This window comes from Colletotrichum aenigma (genome assembly GCF_013390185.1).
Source record: "Colletotrichum aenigma strain Cg56 chromosome Unknown KSG_Cg56_contig07, whole genome shotgun sequence".
Lineage (NCBI taxonomy): Eukaryota > Fungi > Ascomycota > Sordariomycetes > Glomerellales > Glomerellaceae > Colletotrichum > Colletotrichum aenigma.
The window spans coordinates 1,011,308-1,033,445 of NW_023500913.1; the positions used below are offsets into that span (position 1 = coordinate 1,011,308).

At 54.9% G+C, this 22,138-nt stretch overlaps 9 protein-coding genes across 9 annotated transcripts; 6 read left to right on the top strand and 3 right to left on the bottom strand.

Annotated features, from left to right (window-relative positions):
* Positions 1-456: 456 nt before the first annotated feature.
* Positions 457-1,490, top strand: ELYS (the record flags this gene model as incomplete). The annotated part of the gene is made up of 3 exons (XM_037325784.1): positions 457-613; positions 669-904; positions 954-1,490. The coding sequence occupies 3 exons, from the start codon at positions 457-459 to the stop codon at positions 1,488-1,490; spliced, it is 930 nt and encodes a 309-aa protein (XP_037176064.1).
* Positions 1,491-2,107: 617 nt separating this feature from the next.
* On the top strand, positions 2,108-4,232 carry CGCA056_v010538 (uncharacterized protein; the record flags this gene model as incomplete). The annotated part of the gene is made up of 4 exons (XM_037325785.1): positions 2,108-2,215; positions 2,281-2,357; positions 2,412-3,490; positions 3,541-4,232. The coding sequence occupies 4 exons, from the start codon at positions 2,108-2,110 to the stop codon at positions 4,230-4,232; spliced, it is 1,956 nt and encodes a 651-aa protein (XP_037175761.1).
* Positions 4,233-4,797: 565 nt separating this feature from the next.
* Positions 4,798-5,240, top strand: CGCA056_v010539 (uncharacterized protein; the record flags this gene model as incomplete). The annotated part of the gene is made up of 3 exons (XM_037325786.1): positions 4,798-4,863; positions 4,944-5,055; positions 5,125-5,240. The coding sequence occupies 3 exons, from the start codon at positions 4,798-4,800 to the stop codon at positions 5,238-5,240; spliced, it is 294 nt and encodes a 97-aa protein (XP_037175715.1).
* A 1,418-nt stretch (positions 5,241-6,658) lies between these two features.
* Positions 6,659-8,673, top strand: celB (Endoglucanase B; the record flags this gene model as incomplete). Its single annotated transcript, XM_037325787.1, has 3 exons — positions 6,659-6,803; positions 6,852-8,464; positions 8,518-8,673. The coding sequence occupies 3 exons, from the start codon at positions 6,659-6,661 to the stop codon at positions 8,671-8,673; spliced, it is 1,914 nt and encodes a 637-aa protein (XP_037175444.1).
* Positions 8,674-9,193: 520 nt separating this feature from the next.
* On the top strand, positions 9,194-10,078 carry axeA1 (Acetylxylan esterase; the record flags this gene model as incomplete). Its single annotated transcript, XM_037325788.1, has 1 exon — positions 9,194-10,078. The coding sequence occupies one exon, from the start codon at positions 9,194-9,196 to the stop codon at positions 10,076-10,078; it is 885 nt and encodes a 294-aa protein (XP_037175443.1).
* Positions 10,079-10,257: 179 nt separating this feature from the next.
* Positions 10,258-13,198, bottom strand: CGCA056_v010542 (putative transcriptional regulatory protein; the record flags this gene model as incomplete). The annotated part of the gene is made up of 9 exons (XM_037325789.1): positions 10,258-10,777; positions 10,854-11,022; positions 11,087-11,336; positions 11,387-11,465; positions 11,513-11,533; positions 11,590-11,723; positions 11,810-12,761; positions 12,829-12,871; positions 13,117-13,198. 9 exons carry the CDS (start codon positions 13,196-13,198, stop codon positions 10,258-10,260), a joined length of 2,250 nt encoding a protein of 749 aa, XP_037175442.1.
* A 775-nt stretch (positions 13,199-13,973) lies between these two features.
* tfdB (2,4-dichlorophenol 6-monooxygenase) lies at positions 13,974-16,179 on the top strand (the record flags this gene model as incomplete). Its single annotated transcript, XM_037325790.1, has 8 exons — positions 13,974-14,064; positions 14,132-14,373; positions 14,436-14,546; positions 14,616-14,760; positions 14,818-14,972; positions 15,024-15,181; positions 15,239-15,587; positions 15,649-16,179. 8 exons carry the CDS (start codon positions 13,974-13,976, stop codon positions 16,177-16,179), a joined length of 1,782 nt encoding a protein of 593 aa, XP_037175441.1.
* A 3,225-nt stretch (positions 16,180-19,404) lies between these two features.
* Positions 19,405-20,242, bottom strand: CGCA056_v010544 (putative sterigmatocystin biosynthesis peroxidase stcC; the record flags this gene model as incomplete). Its single annotated transcript, XM_037325791.1, has 2 exons — positions 19,405-19,734; positions 19,793-20,242. 2 exons carry the CDS (start codon positions 20,240-20,242, stop codon positions 19,405-19,407), a joined length of 780 nt encoding a protein of 259 aa, XP_037175446.1.
* Positions 20,243-21,248: 1,006 nt separating this feature from the next.
* Positions 21,249-22,047, bottom strand: CGCA056_v010545 (uncharacterized protein; the record flags this gene model as incomplete). The annotated part of the gene is made up of 5 exons (XM_037325792.1): positions 21,249-21,254; positions 21,281-21,415; positions 21,473-21,521; positions 21,581-21,936; positions 21,997-22,047. 5 exons carry the CDS (start codon positions 22,045-22,047, stop codon positions 21,249-21,251), a joined length of 597 nt encoding a protein of 198 aa, XP_037175445.1.
* Positions 22,048-22,138: the final 91 nt, after the last annotated feature.

The following is a 22,138-nucleotide window of genomic DNA, read 5'->3' on the forward strand; positions in this document are numbered from 1 at the left end:
AACAAGAAGAAGCGATGTAAGACGCTGCGGGGGTATCTCAATCAAAGAATTGACAAGAAACCAAAGAGAAAAGGTAGCAAAAGCAACGACAGCAACTTTGCTGGGAAAGAAACGGGGTGCGTTGGCGATGTGCAGCTGTAGGAAAAGCGAAATGTGATTGTCTTGTTTGGTTCCCCCACTTCGCATTTGTTTGAATTGGTCACCGATTTGGCTGATTGTAAACAAACAAGCCACACTTGGCACACCGCCTTCCCCGCCCGTTGCCGAATGAGGAGACGCGTGGAGGCGCGACTGTGGCTGATGGCTCGAGCACCTGTGGCTGGAGCTCCCTCTCAAGCAAAGAGCCGCCGTTGCGTCCCGCCAAAAAGATTCCAGCCCGTTTTCTCAGGTAGCTCTGTCGTCAACAGTCCGTCGCATCGCCAGCTTTCAAGCCTCTCCACCACCACAACCATAGCCATGGCCATGTTCGACTACACAGACTTTGATCAGGTCTTTGGATTGCAGGCTTTTCCCTACGACCGCAAGTCGATCCAGGAAATCGACACGTTCAGGAAAAGCCTCGATGGCGCCCTCTTCATTGACCGGGTGCTGAAGGCCCTTGGCCTCACGAAGGGTATGCCAGAGAGAGTATGGTCTCCATTGAGATCAAGACTGACAGACTTTCGCAGCCAAGACGTATCCTCCCAAGACCGATAATGCCCTGCGCACCCTCCACCAGCACCTTTGCGAGGCCAACATTTCGACCCACCACCGTCTCTCCATCTTCTACTACATCCTCCTCGACTTCGACACTAGCCAGACGAGAGCGCAAGCTTCATCGAGATTCGCAGTCGCTTCGGGCGTCCCCAAGAACTATCAGATCTTCATGAAGGGCTTGTGGCTGCTGGATCATCAGCAATTCGAGGTGCGCCCCCCGCCGCTGTCCTGAGTTCCTACCCCTGACAAGAGTACAGAAAGCACTGGAGTACATCGCCCATCCGTCGCTCACGACCGACTTCGCCGATGAGATCATGACCGCGCTTGTGCGACACGCCCCCGAAGGCGACTACACTCTGCCGCTCTCCTACTTCCACACCGTGCAGCCCATCCTGAAGACGTCGGAAGCGCTGGAGCTGCTGTTTAACGCGATGGCAAGAACTAGTGTTACCGAGGCATTCTACTATTCAAGGACGCACTCCGAGTCCGTCCGGGGTCAGCTCTTCCGCCAGTTGGTGTCCTCAGTTCTCAGTTCCCCTCTCAGCGAGGAGACTGCTGCTAGAGCGACCGAACTGATTGGCCTTCCTTTCGATGCCACGGAAGAGGAATGGTTCGAGGAGTTTCTCACCCAAGAGGACGGCAAGAAGCTCAAGAGAGCCAAAGACACTCTCATCATGCGCAAGATCGTCACTGGCCGCTTGAGTGAAGCTGTCCAGGACAAGAGCCTGGGCAGCGGCTGGGGAATGGTGCAAGAGGGCGTCAAGAGCGGACTGGGCGGCCGCGCAGCAGAGTAATTGCAGGACTGCTTCGATGCGCTGTCGATGTTGATGAAAAATTTTGAAGAACGGTACTGGTTTCGGCATAGCGTTGGCGTTTCGGCATGTTATATCTGCATTCCCCTAGACTGTAGAATTTGAACCCATAATGTGGCTAGTTTTGCGGAGCGCGTCTGTGAACTGAGACAAATTGCGGTTCCGACAATTGAGACCAGATTGGAAGCACTTAGGCTTTCAACCTTCTGTCGTAGCTGCTACCAATTCGCGTGAAGGACCTGGCGATTGTCTCCTCCACTTGCAATGAACAGGCAGACTACCCGCAACGACGTCAGCAGCGAGGTGACACGACAGTAACGGGACGTGGGAGAAGCTCCTTCACCTTGACCTTTACACCGACGATACACCGAAAATGACTAAGCCGCGTTGGCCCGTCGAGTCACACCCGGCGGTCCACCTCAGGGTCCTCCCACTTGCCCAAAATGAACAACTCTTAGCGCCAGCCACCCCGACCTTCTTTCACCGTCTCATCTCTACCTTCATGGTTTCCGGCGCATCGTGGTTGTGATAATGCTGGATTTTTGCACCGTCGCGCTACCACACACGATCTCACCGGGAGTCGCTAACCAACCAGAACCATGAATAACTCGACCAAAGGTGTCAAGTTTGTCGGTTCTGACGCTTCGGGGCTTCCCCTCAAGCGCAAGCAGGTCCAGCAGGCCTGTGAATCGTGTCGGAAGAAGAAGGTGCGCAAAGCCATTGCATTGCCGCGCAGTATCTGTATTCGAGTTGAACCTGACGTTGTCGCCAGAAACGCTGCATCCATGCGGAGCCTGCTCAGTCCGAGCCCGGCGAAGGTGCTGGCGCATCATCTCCCAGTCATGATGGGTGGGTTTTCCCAATCTGGCAGTGGATTTGTCCCCAAGACTGACATTTCTCCAGACCACCACCACCACCCTCAGCATCCCCTACTAAGCATCGCAATTCTACCTCAGCTGGCCCTGACGGCGGTCTCAACCTGTCGCCTTCACGGAGGGACTCTGACGCGAAAACAGATGCTCATGGCGGCCAGACGAGGTTCGTTGGGGACCTGAACCCGGAGGGGATGTTTGCAGAGGCCGCAGACTCGGCGGACTCGGCAGCTAATCCCACCCTCAAGGCCGAAGTTGGCGTCTGGCTGCCATCTGGAACGACGACAGCCGGTCAAACTACGAACAGCGTCGTGTCTCGCCCGGCGGCCATGATCGACAAGGTCCTACTCCCCTACGTCAAACAGCATTGTCTCACCTGCGTGCCCCCAGAAAAGGACTTTAAGCACTTCCACAGGGTCTACCGGGAGAAGATCCACCCAATCTTTGCTCTGGTCCCCGAGGGCATTGTGATTGAAGGCGACACGCCGGCAGCTATTGTTATGCGACAGGTCGTGTCTTTGGCCGCGGCATCCGACCCGGAGATGAAGAGTCACCTGCGGCTCGCCAACCAAGGCCATAAGAAGATGCCTTACCAAGATTTCCACCAGCACCTCTCTGGCTCCATTCGAACCATTCTGGAGACGAGCTTGATCACAGACCGGACCATTCACATTCGTGCATTGTGCATGCTGTCCCTCTACATCCAGCCTTCGGGGGCCGACGAGGCCGATCTGCCCGCGCAGCTGGGTGCTAGGGCTGTGCATCACTGCCAGACTCTTGGCTTGCAGCTGTTCCACACCAGCGACGATGCCCTAGATACCCTCTTTTGCGCCGTTTGGGCCATTGACCGTATCAATGCCGCCGCGTACGGACGGCCATCTGTTATTCACGAGCGGGATATCGGACCTGGACTTGAGGACTGCTTCCGCAGACAAACCCCATGCTTCCGCCTATTCCTCTCCGTTGTGCAGTGGTTGGATAAAGTCATTGAACTATACAGGCCAGGTGTTATCGCATCATCTCTAGAAACAAAACCCTTCATCGACCTTCCTGTGCTGGAGCCCATGATTCTCGATGCCGGGGCCTTACAAGTGCCCACGCCCTTGCTCGGTTTGTCCCCTGCTATAACTGCACACGCTTTTGATACTGACTTCTTATAGCCACGATCGAGGTGTTTTATCACGCTGTCATCATTCTGTCATGTCGCCTGCCGAGACCTGGGCCCCCGTCAAACTATGCACAAACGATACCGCCCGCATCGGCAAACGCCCGCCGTTCTCTCGCAGCGGAGCGCATCTCTTCCGCCATCCGCCGAGATCACCTTAGCCCTGTACCTCTTGTCCCCTATGCCCTTTCCCTCGCACTCAGTGTCGAGTACCGCAAAATGCGACACAGCGCCCTTCCAATGTTCCGTGCACGAGCCCGCAGCGCCTTCAAGTCGAATTCCGAGCTCATGAAGCGCTTTGGCGATGTATTCTGGAGTGCTAGGGTAGTAGCCGGGCTTGGAGAGCGTATCCTTAGAGAGATGGAGCGGGCTGCGACGTCACTTGTGCAAGGAGCCGCCGTGCCGCAATCTTCCCATGTGGATATCTCCGCCAACGGCAGGATCGAAGCCCCCGTTTCGACAGCAGCGGTGCAGGATGCGGTTCCCCAGTTGCCCACGACGTTGGCGTCCGATTTTACCACATCAGAGACTATCGACTTTTCAGTGGTCGATGCCATGACAAACGTAGACGTCTTTGGGCACTTTGATCCAAACTTTAACCTTTCAGCAGTTGACAATGCCTTGGAGGCAAATTTGGATATCGGTTTGCCTCTTAATTGGGGGGAGTGGGACCAGTTCACCAGTTAGGGCACCAACCTTTGAACACCTGTCGGAGGACTTGAGCGAGAGAGGTTCTTACCGCGGAGCTTTCCATCCAGAGTCGTTGCTTTCAAGGCTTCAAGTACGAACTAACTGATACCCATGACATAGAATTATTGGCGGAACACTGCTTTGGAACAGGCGTAGAACCAGCTTTGAAATGGGCGTTAGGGTCGGACTATTGGATTACAAAGGAGCCAAGTTGCTATATACTGGCCATGCATTGCCACATATCGATATGCCCTCGGAAGCTGTTTGAGAGTAGCAGAAACTAGACGTGCATTTATCATTGGACATTTGTAGAACAAAAGGAAAGAAACCGTCAAGGAATCCTCATCAATATCAGTGAAATTCATTTGCTCCTGTCCTGGGCACTGAATGAGCTTCGCGATGTATGATTCGTCGATGACAAATCAGGGTGGATCCCGACGGTTGGACTGCTAAAGTCTCCATCGCCACCACTGCAGACGCCTTCAGTGCCTCCAGCGCGTACAGAACCTCTTCTATCTATCTTCGCGAACAGCATTTCTCAACTTCACGCTGCAAGCCCATCATGGCTCCTCCACTCAACCTCCTCATCCGCGCCCTCGTCGCCTTCGAGGACGTAATCATTAGACAGGTCCGCACGCACCACTACCCCTCCTGCGGGAGACCCGACCCCTCCATCACGACACCCAGCTAACTCCGCGCTCCGTACAGATCCTCCGCAGCCCAGGCTTCCACCGCGGTGTCGGCCGCATCCAACGATTCGTAGACGAGAAGCAGAACGGGCCGATGCCGCATGAGCCGTTGCGACAAGGAGAGGCGTCAGGTACGTTCGTGTTGCAGGACGAAGGACTTGGCTTGGGAGAAGGGCAGAGGCTAACACGGGTGGATGCAGCTAACCCCGAGGATCGAGGGTTCGCACACCACTTCTTCCAGGAGCTGAAAAATCAGTTCCGCGGGACGCCGACGGATCCGCCGCCGCGGGGACCGCCTGCGCCGCCGAAGCGGTGATGGTCTTGAGTGCGACGAATGAACGAATTATGAATACGCTCCCGTCGAGTCGATGATGGACACGATGCGCGTGGCGACGATGATGAATCTCCTCTCTGGTTTATATACCCAATACCTCGATAACAACGAACGAATCAGCGCGGGGAACATCTCAGCAGGAACGAGAGGAAGAACTTGGTCAGTCGCCTTTTCGACTGGATGACCCACGCTTTCGTTTCTCGCGGACAGGCGTCTTAAGCGCCTCTTCCATCACATCTTTCCTAGGGAAACCTTTGGTTTAGAAGGAATTTGCCATCAGCCTTTGGAATATTTCATCGCATGATGTAGGGTTAGAGGAGTACTTCTTGGATACGCAGGATATGGTGCGCAGTGGGTAACGGAACGACACTCCGGAGCGGCCTCACTCCAGCGCCGAGAACGCCTCTGCGATGGCCATTTCAAGATCGGCAACATCCGAGAGACTGGTCGATTCAACGGAGATCGGATGCTCCTATAGAGCCGAAAGACAAAACCTCCTTTCGCGGTGTTCGCCGGAAGCGAGACCGACTGGCTGGCTCAGGGGCACAATTAAGTAATTGAAGCCATCGCGGGTTTCATCTGATGTTAATGGCCAGACCCCGGGCCTGACTCAAAAGAAAGTGGCCGAATAAACATTAATTGCACCCTGTCCTATTGAAGACTTTACGGCATGGCAGTGCTCAAATGCGAGAATCATCAGTCAAACAAGCTTTTGCGTGAGTCCCTGAAATTTCTCCGCCCCCTCTAAACATGCGACAACGATCATGGGTCGACATGCAACCCAGCTCTAATAAACCCCCTCCCATCGGCCACGAGCAAACAATCCCAGCTCTCCTGGCTTGAGTGCAGCCGCGAGCTCATCTTCGGGCCGTCGAACCACCACGCTGGACCGACTGAGGGGTCGTCGTGCAAGGCCCGGAGGCAGAGCCCCCAAGTTGCCTCTTTCGGAAGAACAACCTTTCTCAATCTACGTGATGCATGCTCGCCTATCGTGATTCTTTCCTATCCGGGCCGCCTCCAAGTCGCTCTCCGTCCTCAAAAGAGAATGGTTTTCCCGCTCCATGAACTGACTACGACCAATTCGGTTCACTTGGATACTTGTCTCGGCCTTTCTCAGCTGGTCTCGGCTACCTTCCGCTCATTACCTGTTCACTTCGCTTCGCTCGCTCAGCCATGTTTGCACACGATTTTCCATCAAGCGCTGCGCTGCGCGCGTTGGTGGCTGGCCTTTTCTTGTGAGTTGCATTCCGAACGCCTCGTATTGTTCAAACGTGATCCGGCGGGCTCGCCTAGTCCATGGAAGCGAGTGCTTCGTGTATAACCTAGGTTGAATCCCTCGAGGCTTTACGGGCTGCCGTTGCCTGCTTCATGCCACCGCGATCGATGCTTCATCCTTCAACATGAGATCGAGCCTCAGCTTCGTCACTCTGGTGCTGCTCCACATCGCTTCCGCTCAGCAAACGGCATACGGCCAATGCGGCGGCAGCGGCTGGACGGGCCCGACGACCTGCGTGGCTGGCTGGACATGTCAGAAGCAGAACGAATGTAAGCCTCGCTCACCTCCCAATCATCACTCTCACTCACACATCACAGGGTACTCGCAATGTCTCGAGGGAAAGGCCTCCACCACCACCCTCCTCACATCAACCAAGCCAACCTCATCATCAGCACTAACAACAACAGCCAGATCCTCCACTGCCATCGCCGTCCCAACACCATGCTCCGGCACCTTCAGCGACATCGGGGCCGTGGACTACGTCAAGGCAATGAACCCGGGATGGAACCTAGGCAACACCCTCGACGCCATCCCCAACGAGGGCTCCTGGAACAACCCCCCGGTCCAGGAGGAGACCTTTGACGACATCAAGGCCGCCGGCTTCAAGAGCGTCCGCATCCCCGTCACCTACAACGACCACTTCACCAGCGCCGCGCCCAACTACACCATCGACCCGGCCTGGCTCCAGCGCGTCTCGGACGTCGTCGACATGGCCACCGCCCGCGGCCTCTACGTCCTCACCAACGTCCACCACGACTCCTGGAATTGGGCCGACGTCACAAAGGCCACCACCAACGAGACCCGCGCCGCTCTCGACGCAAAGTTCTACGCCACCTGGCTGCAGATCGGCCAGAAGCTCGCCTGCAAGTCCAACATCGTGTCCCTCGAGCCCATCAACGAGCCCCCCGCCACGACCGCCGAGCACGGCGCCCACCTCAACGCCCTCAACGACCTCTTCCTCAAGGCCCTCGCCGACTCCGGCGGCTTCAACACCCGCCGCGTCGTCACCCTCATGGGCGGCAGCATGGACGGCTACAAGACCACGCAGTGGTTCAAGGCCCCCGCCGCCATCAAGAACCCCTGGGCGCTGCAGTACCACTACTACTCCCCCTACGACTTCGTCTTCTCCGCATGGGGCAAAACGATATGGGGCAGCGACGCCGACAAGGCGTCCATGAAGAATGATCTGGCCGTCGTCCGCGGGAATTTTACTGACGTGCCCCTCGTCATCGGCGAGTTCGACGCCAGCCCGCTCAACACGGAGCCTGCCGCCCGCTGGAAGTGGACGGACCACTTCGTCCGCACGGCTGCGGAGCACAACACCGCGCTGATAATCTGGGACAACGGACTCGACCACCTCGACCGTAATGCGCACACCTTGCGCGACCCGACCTCGCTCGCCATCGTGAAGAATGCAGTGCAGCCGCCGCGGAATTCGTTGCCGGAGAGCACCACCGACGCAGGCGCAACGACGCAGAACTCCTCCGCCTTCGTGTGGAACAAGGTCGGTGACACGCCCAAGGACGCCGTCCTGCCGTGGCAGTTCAACGGGAACACGCTCAAGAGCATCAAGACCAACTCCGGAGCTGTGCTCGCTGCGGACACGGACTATTCTGTCTCAGAAACCGCCATCACCCTCAAAGCGGGCGTTCTCAGCCAGTGGCTCACGCCGACGGCAGCGCCGGGGAGCAAGGCGAACCTGACGCTGGAGTTCTCCGCCGGCGCGCCGGTGCAGGTCGAAGTGGTGCAGTGGGACGTGCCGACGCTGGCTGTGAGCGAAAGCAAGGCTGTCGGCGGGAAGGATCTGAATGTCACGGTCGAGTACAAGGGGCTGAGGATGCCTGCTTCCGTGAAGGCTTTGAAGAGCGACGGGGGGTTCCTGTTTGATGAGTGGACTAGTGTGCTTGGGCCGCTGCAGGCTGCTCACATTGTAGGTTCACATATCTGGACATGATGGGGATGATTTGCTGACTCTTTTGGCAGACTTACAGCGGCCAGTGGAGCTACGACGGCGCCAAGATTGTGTTGCCGAACGCGACTGTCCAGGCTGTCATCAGCGGTGGCAAGCCGACGGTGTTTACGTTCGAGTTCTACCCGAGAGTGCCGGGGAACAACGTCACGTACACTCTAACACCGTGAGATGGGTTGGAATATGATGGGACTGTGGCTGGAATGGACACTGGGATTTGGATCTTGTCTTCTTGGTGTACATAATTTTTTTTTTTCTGACGTAGTAACTACTGGAAATGTCTCGTGAAAGAAAACACGTGTTGGGTTAAATTAGCCAAGTCATGGTGAGCCGGGTGTAAAACGGCCGCCTCCGAACCCCGGCCCCACCCCCGCGCGGGGTTTCGCGGATGATGCTCCGAACGCATTCAGACCTACCATCAACAAGCCGGGCCTCACGACGCTGGTTCAAAGCCTTTATATCAAGATATTAATCAATCATCACCCCGTCACTCTTACTCAAATCATTCATCATCACCACAAATCACAGCTCCAACCAGCATCCGCAATAAAACCCGTCTGCTTCGGCCCTCGGTCCAAATCAGCCCGAGAGCCACCTACCCCAGCTCATCTCATCCTCTCCATAAAACCAAACCTCATCCTCTTTCTCACCAACCCTCACATCGCCATTCACACCACCACACCAGCAACCATGCTCTCCGAATCCTTCTTCGGCGCAGACGCCGCCCGGCCCCTCTGGGACTCGGACCCCCTCGCCGACGCCTTCACCCTCGCCGACGCCGCTGCCCCCCTCGACACCGCCGTCGTCGCCTCCGTCGCCCGCCCCTGGCTCTTCACCTACAACCCAACCGTCTTCCCCAACAACCGCGCCGTCCTCATCCTCGGCGGCGGCGGCTACGTTGAGCTCATGCTCGGCCGCGAGGGCGTCCAGGTCGCCCGCTGGCTCGCCTCCCTCGGCTTCGCCGCCCACGTCCTCGTCCACCGCTTCCCCACGTCTTCCACCTCCCCTTCCGCGCCCCTCGACGATGCCCGCCAGGCTCTCCGCCTCATCAAAGAAACTTCTATCTCTCCCGATGGCGGGGTGCCCTCGCTGGCAGTGTGCGGGCTCTCCTCCGGCGGCCACCTCGCCGCCGCTCTGCTGTCCGAATACCCGCCCCAATGGTCCGCAACCGCGGGCGCCTCCGTCCCGGACCTGGAGTTTGCCATTATAGGGTACGCACCCATCTCCACGAACGCAAAGGGCCACCAGATCGTGCCGAACAAGGCGCCGTTGCCGCCGGCGGAGAAGCAGGCGCTCTACGACGCCGTCATCCCCGACGCGCAGCTGCGCGCGCCCGCGCCGCCGAGTTTTGTGGTTTACGCGGGCAACGACCCCGCGGTGCCGGTGGTGAACGCGTACCGGTTCGCGCAGGCGGTGCAGGCGGCCGGCGGGCAGGTGGAGCTGCATGTGTATGGCGATGCGCCGCATGGGTTCGCGCTGGATACGGAGGGGCTGCCGGTGAGTGGGTGGACGGGGGTTTGTGAGCAGTGGTTGAGGCAGAGGGGGATCGTGGGGGGAGGGTGTTGGGGGGTGTAAGTCGGATGAATGGATATCAGCTGGTTGCATGTAAAGAAAGGGAGCAAGTTCATGAGGCCGAGCGAGGTTGTTCCCCCGGACCCTGTATTTATGAGCGTATCCCTAGTGTTACACTACTATACAAACGCACATCTGTTCTCGTGCGGGTTCTCTCCCAGGACTGCCGTGATGATCTAGCCTCAGCGGAAGGCGGCATCAGACCACGCGTTCCAATGCTCAAAGTTCAAAAAGTTCCACACGACATTCGGGTCCACCAGGTTCGCGTCGAAATCGCCCGGTATCAAGTTATCCCCGAGCTCGTCCCCGCCTCGGTGTATATCAAGCCCCTCCGTCATGAACATCGGCGACCTCGTCTGCTGCATCGCCTGCTGCGTCTCATCCTGTATCTTGATCGCCACCGTCGCCGGATCCGACTGCAGCGCGACGTGCTCGTTGGTCTGTCGTTGATTCGGCGGGTTGCCGCCACCGCTTCCGCCCGCTGCTGCCGCCGTCTTGGGCGCCGCGGCGACGTGGAGCAGCTCTGTGACGATCTCGGCGCACCGCCGCGCGACGGCGAGCATCTTCATCGCCTTGAAGATCTCGATGCTCATCTCGAGGTTCTCGATGACTTCCTCGTTGGAGAAGGGGGAGGAGATGTTGGAGATGAGGACGTGGAGGAGGACCATGCAGGCGTCGAGGAGGTACATGCAGTTGTACCACCTATACACAGCAAAACATTAGTAACGAAGAACGGAAACGCGGGGGTTGGAGGGAGAGATGGGTGGGATGTGCGTACCATGTTCGGAAGTATGGGCGGTGCAGGTAGCTTGTGTGCATGAACCGGATCGTCTCCGTCGCGGCCTTCACACACGAGGACACGTGACGGGAGAGCGTCTTGCGGTCCGACTCTGGGGTTTTGAGGATCAGGAACTGGCGGTGGAGGAGGATTCTAGCATTCAGGAAGCCTGTAATGTGGATTCGGTTAGCTGGTCATCTTAAGTGAGGCATCCCAAGACGGGGGCGGCGTACGAAGCTTGAGCACAGTCTTTTGTTTCATGGCGAACTCGCTGTCTTCCAACGACGAAGTGTCGAACCTGAGCTCTCGCGGAAGCCCGGACTTCCAGTCGTCCAGCTCCCGGTCCAGGTTCAACGCAGTTTGCGAGAGCCGCTGTAATGATGTATGGCTGTTGTGGAGGCTGAGGTTGTCCGTCATCCACATGAGGATCTTGGCGAGATCGACCATGGGGTTGATAAGGCATGATGAAGAGCTGACGAAGCCCTGAGAGCTGTTAGCGATGGTACGGAGTTCGGAATGGATGTCACACATACTGCTGTTCTTGGGAAGGGGATTGAATATGAACTCGGCCCTCGCAATCCTGATTGGCGTCCAGCGGAGAAGCACATTTCGCTAGCTAGTTAGCACCTCATCACCATGTGTGGATAGCCTCAACATACATCTCATGTGAGTAAAGGGACCTACTGGACGTCAGAACATTGCCAACAATGTTGAATGATACGAGTGAGGGTCTTACCACCAGAGCAAACTTTCCTGGCTGGTCTCGGATCGGATGTTGGTAGGTATACCCATGGCCGACGCCGTACGGATGGCCATGCCGCTGTACATGTAACAGCTGTGCGGCTTGAGCGCATTCTGACAGAAAACGGACTAGGATGGCGTCAGCTCAGCTCAGCTCAGCTCCCCCGCAGGTTCCTGGGCCGCAGTCAGTGAGGGGCCGGCCATGATGCTCTCACCATGAGAAACAGAGTCTGCGCCGTCTCAAGCGAGCTCGACTCGCAGATATCCTCCAGATAAAGCTTCGCCCGCTCAAAGTACCGCCTCGCAAGCCTAATAGGCGGATACGTCGTCTCGTTCTCACCAGGCAGCTCGGTCCTGTCCAGGAACTGCAGCGTGTGATCCTCCATCAGCAACGACGTCTCCCCGGCCGTGATCGCCCCGATCGCAATCACAGAGTTGAACAGCGACAGGAACCGCGCCCCGCGGCGTTGCTGCGACGGCTCCTCCAGCGCCGCCTTGCGCTGCCACACCTCCTCGTCGCACCGCTTGACGAACGCGGTCTGCTCCAGGATCGGGTGGATGTTGTGCAGGTTCTGGAAGTACAGCCGCACGCACTCCCGCTCTACCTCCGTCGCGAACACCGCGTCCGCTGGGGTCAGCATCTTCCCATTCCCGTACTGCACCGAGTCGCGCCGCGTCGCCGCGCTGGCGGACGGCGTGCCCTTCCCGGGCGTCTGGCCGTGGCGGTTGTCCGGCGACGTGGAGTAGTCCGAGCTGTGGAGGAGGTTGACGACTGACGTCTGGTTGAGCGTCTTGCCGCCGGGTGATGTCTTGCTATCGGGCTGCTGCGGTTGCTTCTGAGTACCGCCGCTGTTGTTCGCCCTGGACCGTAAACGCGCCAGGAAGTAGAACGTCCCCGTCGGGCCGTAGAACTCTGCGCCCTCGGTGTGCTCATTCACCTGGCCCAGGCCGTCGACCTCCTGCTCCGACGAGACGACCGAGGACCCCCGGTCGCGCTCCATTGGCGGCTCCGACATGAAGGGCGGGTGCGGGTTCGTCGCGGTGACGGGGTTCTCAACCTTGAGCGGCTCGTCCAGGCTCACGGGCGACGGGTGAAGCTGCTCCGCGGGAATCGGCTGGCTCTGCGGACGCTGCTGGATGCGGCCCGTCGGGTCGAACATCCTCTTACTGAGGCCATGGTCAGACTCAGACACAACAGGCACGGGATGAATCCACTTGGGTCTGGTTGACGTACACTTCCTCGGGCTTGTCTTTGTACGAGCATGAGAACTCATGGCCTATATCAACACATGGGGTCAGCACTTAGACATGTAACTGAACAACCGATGGAATCAAGTCAAACAATTGTTCTGCCCAGCTACTCACGGACGCAATTTGAACATGGCGAGCTCCCGTCGCACTAATCGCCGAAAAAGGATCAGCAACATGATCTCGTGTGTTCCCATCATCATCGCCGACGACGAGACCGAACTACTAGCCTTGACTTTGCGCGCGCGACAAGTCCCACACGCCACCGGCGCACGCGGCCGACGCTTCCTCTTGAGAGTGCCCGACTCCGAGTTATCCGAGGTACCAGGTGGCAGGGTGGGGATATCCGCATCCATATCTCGGCCGGCGTTGCTTTCTATGGCGATTTAAGGTCGTATAATTACGGGGGAAGTTATTGGGTGCAGATAATGTTCGACGGACGACACGTTTGGTTGGCGAGAGGAAGTGTATGAGCAGAGTCACTGCATGGGCTAGTGTGGGAGGCGGTGGGGAGGGAGGTTTCGAACCATGCTGGATTTACTCGACCCATGCGTTGTCTGCGCTTCACTGCTCCATTGCTGCTACATACATGTAATGTACACTGACATGCGGCCAACGGCCGGCGTAGCGGCCCCCGGGTGGCGCGGTCGCATCCATGGAACTGCGTGTTCGTGTTTCCTTCTGTGCTAGGGCCGTTTCTTCAGCATGCAGGCTAAAAAGGGCCTAACATCAAAGTCTCAGAAGCAATGTGAGACGTGCCTCTGTCAAGCAGAGTTCTGACTTAGATCCAATGGATGCACTAGCGACGTCGCCGCTTCGACGTTGCCTCTGAATGACTCGACGAATCGGAAGCATCTCTTCGGCCTCAACAGGGCCTGGCCAATGGGATGTTGAACGTCGGGGAGCCGACGGGCTCGGCATCGTCTCCCTCGTGTACTTGATCTCGGGCTGCATCCCCGTCCATGGGAACGAAATAATTGCAGAGGACAGCAAACGCTTCCCGCTAGACACACAATTCACCAGATGGCGGTGTTCTGGAATTTGTGTTCCGCTCAACAAACGATTTTTCAATCTTTTTTCCCTCCCAACTTATGTCATAAAAAAACAGAAGCCCAAAGAGACATTCCAAAAATGGAAGATGTTTCAGTCAATGTACCTGTTCTCGTGGTAGGCGGAGGGCCTACGGGTCTGTTCACAGCATACATGCTCTCCAAGCACGGCGGTTGGTCGGCCTGATGTTGGCGCTGGGGAGAGTTGCGATGAGCTAACCCATTAATCCTTCATTCCAGTCAAATCGCTCCTCATCGAAAAGTATCCCCAGCGGCTGGCGGCGCCCAAGGCACACGCATTATGTCCTCGAACGCTGGAATTTTGCAGGCAATATGGCCTCGACACGAATGCGCTGCGGAAGATCGGGAGTCCCCGAGACGACGCGTACTGGGTTAATTTCTTGACGAACCTGAGCGGTGAGAGGATTGGGTATTTGCCCTATGAGAGGATGGATGTTGAAGTCTTGGAAGGCACACCTGAAGTGAGTTCGCCATTGACTGTTTTCATGATAAAATGCAACGCTTAACTGAAATCTTACTGTAGATGATTCACAATGTGCCTCAGCCAGATTTTGAGAGATTCGTCGCTGAGAAGCTCGCATTTGACAACAATGTAGAGCTGAGAAAAGGCATTGCTTTTGTGTGCTGTGAGCAGGTGAGACCGTTGTTGTTATGCGCTGTAATTGATTTTTACTGCGCACATGAGAGCTAATCATGGCTCTAGCGTGGCGATAGAGTGATTACTACCGTTGAAGAGCGAGCGACGAAAAAGCGCTGGACCGTTGCCTCCAATTACGTGATTGGCTGCGATGGCGCCAAGAGTGAGGTGCGCAAGTCTCTCAACATCGAGACTGAAGGAGAAGACGGATGTAGGTGTTGTCTCTCTCATTTGAGAATGTGCGACACTAACAGCCGACCGTTGGAAGATGAGACTATGATGACGATTCATTTCAACGCAGACTTGCGGCCCATCGTGAAGGAAAGAGTGGGCATGCTGCACTGGATAGTTGACCCCGCGTGTTCTGGTTTTATCATCGCATATGATCTCGGTGGTAATCAGGTATTGATCAGCAATTTTGACGTGAGACACCGAGGAATCATGAACTACAAGTGCACTGCTAACATGACACAGTCAAATAAACATCCCGCCGAGGCGTGGAGCGAAGACCTCGCGCGCGCAACAGTTACAGCTGCAATAGGAAAGGACATACCCTTTAAAATACTTAGCTATAGGCCTTGGGTGTTGAGTCGGAAAGTGGCCAAAGAGTACAGACGCGGCAACACCTTTTTGTAAGTCTTGGTTGTCATTCGTTCACGGCGCGATGTAATCATGCTCACTCTCAACAGACTCGGTGATGCAGCGCACTCCTTCCCTCCAACAGGCGGTCTCGGGCTCAACTCGGGCCTAGCCGATGCACATAACCTGGTCTACAAGATCGCTGCTGTGCATCAGGGGTGGGCGAAGCCGTCCATCCTCGACACGTACGAGGCCGACCGACGCCAGATCGCGCTGGTTGCCTCTTCGCAGAGCGTCAAGAACGGGAAAACCATATTTTCTTTCCTGAAGGCCGTGGGTACCGCCGGTATTGAAAACGTGGACGAGGCAAGAGCGAACATGTACAAGACGATACACGACCCCGCGAAAGAGGACTTGATAGCGCAGAATGTGGAAGGCCAGCGGGAACACTTTGACAACGTAAGTCTGACGATATGACGTGCAGGTTTCGAATCGTGATAATGACTCCGGTATTTGACAGCTTGAAATACACATTGGATATGTATATGGCGATAAAGAACCGCCTGCAAACGCGTCACACTACACGCCAAAATTCAAAGTCGGAGCTCGGCTGCCTCACGCCTGGATCAAACTCCTTAAACGAAACAATCGCATCCCCGATTACCCAATCGACACATCCTACGTCAAAGAACTCACAAACGAACAAATATCATCTAGACAATTCTCAACTCTCGACCTCGTAAGTCCAGGTGCCTTCAGTCTCATAGTGGAGTCCCACTCCTTGTGGGCGCAGCGCTTTAAGAACTTTGAAGAAGCGATGGCTAGCAAAATAGGCCCCCGCGTCCACCTGTGGGCCGAGGGCTCGGACTTCGAATTTACAAATGAGGCACATCGTAAGCTATTCCATAAACAGGGGCGTCTGGCCCAGGGAGCAGCGCTCCTGGTGAGGCCGGACCAGCATATACTGGGCTGCCTGGGCCCTGAGGCCTCGGCGCAGGATATGGTTTTGACGGCCCAGGGACATTTGGGTCTTGAAAGAGCGCAGTTATAGACAGCCAGCGTGGATTCATGATAAAAAGCATCCGTCATTATCTATTGATGAACTTAAGCGTGCTTTCGAAGACTTACCTTGACTACTAGGTAATGAACTCGGTGATGCGTCGCAACCGATGTTCATTCTAATGTCCATTCTAATGTTCATCGCTCCGTGCTCCGTAGCGTAATACTACATCCAAAGCAACGTGTTATTTGCTAATCAGCAGCTGGACTAAAACTATGGTAGGGAGGTCCGTCGGAGCAAAGTGTCGTTGCCCAATTGATGACCCTCCGTTTCCTCAATTGAGACGTCGTACAGACTGTCTACTTCAACCACTGAAGAATACCTCTCATCCCCTCCAAGCAATCTGACTTGTACAGAGTCCGCAACCTTTTCCATCTCATCGATTTCAAGCAAGCTCCCATCCCGTGTAGACGTTGCATGTCCGATTGCCCCTTCACCGACTCTTTCTCCTGAAGAATCGACAAATCGGTCATGACAGAAGACCAGAGGCAAAACGCTACTTTTCCATATCGTTTCGTACTTTCGATGACGCAGTCCCTGTGTAATAACCCAGGCGACAGCAAAGATCTCTGTCGCGAGAAGTAGGATAGGAAATAACAGCCATCGCCAAGTTATCTCAGTGTAATTGACCGTTGCTAGCGCCGTCCCGTAGACGAGAGATTCGCTTCCTTCTTCCCTTGCGAGACCGAGCCTGAATTGACTAGTCATGGAGTTGGCAAAATCGGAGAACCTCGTGGTTAGCGACTCGACTGTTGCGTTGTTACGTTCCCACAACAAGGACAGCCACCATTTGTCGTCGCAGTCAGCGGCATCCCCTCCACGAGGGTTCCACGTGCAATTCCCTTCGAAGACTTCTGTTTGCCATAGATGAGAGAAAATCGTCCATATCCAGACGCTCATCCGGAAAACACACGCATCTGGAACTACCTGAACAGAATAATTCGGTGCATTCCATGGAGCCAAAATTTGAACTTTCGTAGAGCTGCTGTTACTTGTTCCTTGTTGACGTTTTCGGTTCTGAACACTCTCATTGAGAGCGGCGTCAGCCAGACAGGTGACTTCAATCGCTGCCAAGCTGTGTTGTGGTCCAGGCATAGGCATACCTTGCCTCGATTGATTGAAGAAGAGTTGAGGCGTGTTCAAATCTGGAAAATTGGACGCATCCCCGTACATGGGCGTCATTTTGACCAAAGCCTCTTGGAAATCCCCATCTTTTACAGAAGCAGAATAGGCTTGGACGCAGGGAATGAGAGAGCAAGAAACACCAACGTACTCCGACAATATTTCAGCTGCTGAAACTGCCGGCGGAACCAAGGGCCCGGCACGTCTGGACAGAACTGTGATGTTGGCAAATGCCCATTCAATCTTTTCTGCAGTACGCTTATCAATGACGTCGCCAGCTCATGATAAGTCATCCTCATGTTTGATCCTCAACGAGGCTGACCTGGGCGGATCCTGGTCATATCTCCCGATTCCCATGCCGTTCGGCAACTCAGCATAGTACTCATTCACCTTCGTAACAAGGGATGTGAGATCGGTGCAGATGCTACATACACCAATGGTTGCATGCGTGATTCGATCATCGGGACTCGTTTCCTCTGGAGACCAGCTTGGAAATGTACAATCGCTGGTTGGGCAAGAAGCGCGAATGCTGGTATCGTTGCTGCGAGGGCTGGCGAGTGCCGCGTACACGAGACCACGAGCCTGGGGGCGGATCTGGTACATTCCTAAGAAATTGGCCGACAAACTTCGGTAATATGTCTCCTTGGCGCTGCCATTTATTAAATATGATACGGGGAGGGAGGCCGTCTTCTCTGCAAGGGGGATCTTTCTCGGTACAGTGTTGATGGCTTGTTGAAAAAAGGGGCCCGTGGCGAATGAAAAAATAATGACAATCAATGCCAGCATTGCAGGTAGACTGTGTGTGACTACAATTGGGATTAGCCTCAACGCTCCCCATATTCCGCGGCTTGCGTTGTCAAAGTCGCTGATGTGGCGAAGCGAGCGGGGCGGGGAGTACTTCGACCAAAACCATGTCCATTTCAGCTGGGAGATGACTGTCGCGACAACAGCCACGAGAACAGCTCTAAAGATAGTGGAAATAGTCGCGATCAAGGAATTGAGGTTGATGGAAAAAGACCAGTCGTCTGTGGGCTTCCCGTTCTGGCGCGCGAAAATCCACACCACGGCACCTAGCAAGGCTACCGAAAAGCTTAATGAGACAAGCTCTAGGGCCCAGGACTTGAATATGACATGGAGTATACTTTGGTGTTCCACGAGACTTATGTTGCCGTTATTTGTTCCTAGACCGATGTGAGTGTTGGACTCTTTCTGTGAGCCTTCTTCCACAGAGGTGGAGCCAGATGCATCGCTCGGCCGTCGCTGACCGTTGACCACGTTATGTGAGGGTTTGGCAAACAACATATTGGAATACGGAATGCCCGAGGACAAAAGTGAAAAGCGCAAGGCGTCGTCTCAGGCAACGGGGGGAACCGGTCATCTTATGCAGGAATGACAACACATCCGTCATCTTGCGACGTCAAATGCTGAGGAACCTTGGCTGCCAATCAAAAGAAGCCATCGAGAAAAGCTGACGCCTTCGGAAGCCACAAGTACAACGGTCGTGTATTTTACCACGAATTTGTGATTGGTCGTTTGGGAGCGCGTTTCTGCAGCTCAAGAATGAAGAGGTCTAATCTTGATGGTTTTGATTTGCCGAAGGGTATCAGGCAATACCACATGCATTCGGCTGTACTTTCAAGATGATGGGCTTACTGAGACACTCGTATTGATTGGTCCGGTGTCATTAAGCCATGGTAATAGCTGCTTGTTGTTCCGCACTTTACATTCTCGCGCCGAGCCTGCTTCTTCATACTCAGAGAGAAGAGATATTTGCCGCTGCGAGTGCGTTCATTTCGTGAATGATAGGTTTCGTGGGTGGTCGCCATACCAGACTGACAGGAGGTTGACATCCAATACTTACCTTACAAGCAAACTATAGCAAAAACTCGTTTATAATTGTGTGATTCGAGGGGAACGACTAAATGGTTCACGTTGTTTAAGAGCAGATGCATGCACATAAGAACGAGAGCTAGTTGATTCATATTGTGTGAGGTACCCACAGGTTCCAATCCTCAACTGTAATGAAATCTTCCTTGCAGGTCATCTAACAGATTTTTGAAATATAGAATTATGATATATTTTGTTACTGAGAGGTTAATGACCAAGGTACTTGAAGTCTCGTTTGGTCGCGTTTGAAGAGTTATCTGCGTCCCACAGAGCCGAGATATTTGCTGCGATGAGTGCATTCATATCATGGATAATAGGCTTCACAGGTGGCTGCCATCCCAGACTAAGAGGAAGTCTCTCGTTCTCAACCCAGTAGCGCACAAGCGTCTTGTTCGCATCACCATAATTCCCAAAGGCCGACAGCAAGAGCGCGTACTGCAGAAGCGAACCGCTTCTCGCAAACGTGGCGTTGAACTCGGGGTTGAACTTCTCTCCCCACTCGAATCGAGCCTTGATTTCCCGGGCAGCAGCGGCGAACTGTTATTATTCGTTAGCTGAAACTTCCATGAAAGCATTACAAATGGCTGTTACTGACATCGATAATGTCAACGTCACCCCATCCAGCCAATGTGCGACCCCAAGCAGCAGGGCTGAAGTGAAGAGAGTCTCCAAAGTAGGCGTCGTCGCGCGTCAGGCTACCGTCGTGCTCGATGACTTGAGGCATGTGTTGGTTGACGTCGCTGAGGTGGAACGTTGACGCATTTCCCGTGGTCGAAGTCTTCAACGCAGGAATGCCGACAAGAAGCATCGTCTCGTGGTCCATATTAAATCCGAGTGCAGTGGCCGCTCCGAGCACATCCAGGTCGATATCGCGACCATCTCGAGGTAAGAGTCCGTGGTTGGCTAGGGCGTTGATTCCAGGGCAAGGTGATCGCAAGTCGCCCGGTTGAGGAGGCTGCCAAGGATACAGGTCCTCGGTCAAGGTGCCCAGGACACCGACCGAGGCCATGCAGGCTTGGAGGAACATCAACCGAGACCCCAGCATATTGAAGGAAAATGAGCGACAATGATTAGACTACAAGTAAACTTTCACGCTGGGACTTCTCCCTTCATGTAGTATTTGTACCTAAATCTCTAGCCAAGCCTACCAGGGTCGGAAGTACCGTTGCACCTAAGATCATATCGACGATTAGCCGGTGGGAGAGTTTTCTAGCTGATTAACATCAATTAATGTCGACGTTATTGAGTCAAGAAGGCGGCGAATACGGGACAGGGGCAAGACTGGCAAATGAAAATGTCGCCATTACTAGACCATTGCAAGTAATGGCTCCGGCTGATGACATGCATCCTAGGTGCCGGGAGCGGCCGCTACTCGGACCGCTGTAGGTGTGATTACATCATTTAATAAGATTTGCGTCTTACGAGTTACGGCTTTGAGATGTTGCGTCAACAGGGTTGCATCTGGATGCCGAAAGGGGGAAACGTTTCCTTCTACCGGCGCATAGGCGGATCGCCTTGCGCGCGGCAGTGATCTCCTGCCTAACTGAGTCAGGGCGGTGGGGTTCTTTACAGGGCGGTCAACCATGTCACCCTGTCTCTCTCCCACGATCCTGGCATTCGGGCTGGGAATCCCCGAGTTTGTCTTACGATTAGGCTGCGAGATGGAATCTGACATGGACAAATGATCTTGGTTCAGGAGTCCTTCGTAATTGACGCATGTAGATGTTGGCTTCTGGCATTAGTTACAATAGCATGCGATGATTCTCTGGAGAGCACCATTGGATAAAGATGGGTCCATTTGTCAGAACTAAACAAAACGCCAGGTTTGGAGGAATCCGTGACCGTGAATGGGAAGTTTCGCCTGTTTCTACGGAATCCCAGGTACGTTGTCAGGTCATGTTCTCTTGGAATTCATATTAACCGCAGAACAGGTAGCATCTTTGAGGTGCCCGGCAAACTGCATCCGGCTTATCTACTACAACCAGGCTATATAGCCACCGTCGAACTATCAAATCCCCTCAGTACTTTGGCCCACGTGAAGGTCGAACATCTCAAGACTTGCTCAGCATCTGGCCCAGCGAACGATGACGTTCCAATTGTCCTTGTGGAAAGCCTGGCCAGCGACTCTGGTGCTCTCGCCAACACGGCACTTCTTGATGACATAGAGCACGCCATCGGAGATCTCACGGAAAGAGTTGAGCTCTTTGGCCTTAGTGTCCTGGTGCCACTTATCAGCTAGGTCGCTTGGCAAAAGATTGAAGCCAAGGTCACTTACATCGTTGCACCACCAAATGGCTGAGTTGTAACTGCAAGAGACACGTCCGCTTCGTGGTTCCAATGTCAGCGATTTCATATCAGAATGGCCAGTGTGGTAGGAGCTTACCAGCTGGCAGGGCCAGCACCCCTGTGAGGCTTTCCATCGACACCGTCAAGATGGGAGATTCCCTCGCGAATGCGGGCGGTGTTCGCAAGTTCCCAGCCGTCACATACAGTTGCGGCTCCCTCAAAGTCGGCCTTGGGACCCACAATGTCGGTCAGCCCAGACTCGGTGACGTTTCCAATGCCGAAGTCCTCGTCATAGTTGGGGTTGATTTTGCGAAGCTCATCCAAGACCTGCTCCACGGTCCCGCTAATGATTTGAGTCTCTCCTCCGGGGAAGGCCTGGACCTCCCACTCAGGAACATAGACACTGTAGCCTGTGATCGGGGCCTGAGAGGCGGTGCTACCGATGGTGGCAGCCTGTGGTTACAAATTTAGTGGCCAGTCAAATGAATCTCTGGAACGAAGTGATGTTCTCACCTTAGCCGCAAGAGAGGCAAGAGGAAGAAGGGCGATAGCCTTGATAAGCATTGTGAAGGATAGAATCGAGATGGTCTCTAGGTGTGATGTGAGCAATCTTCGTAATCTGCGTGAAAAGAAGAGAAGAATCTGCAGATCATTT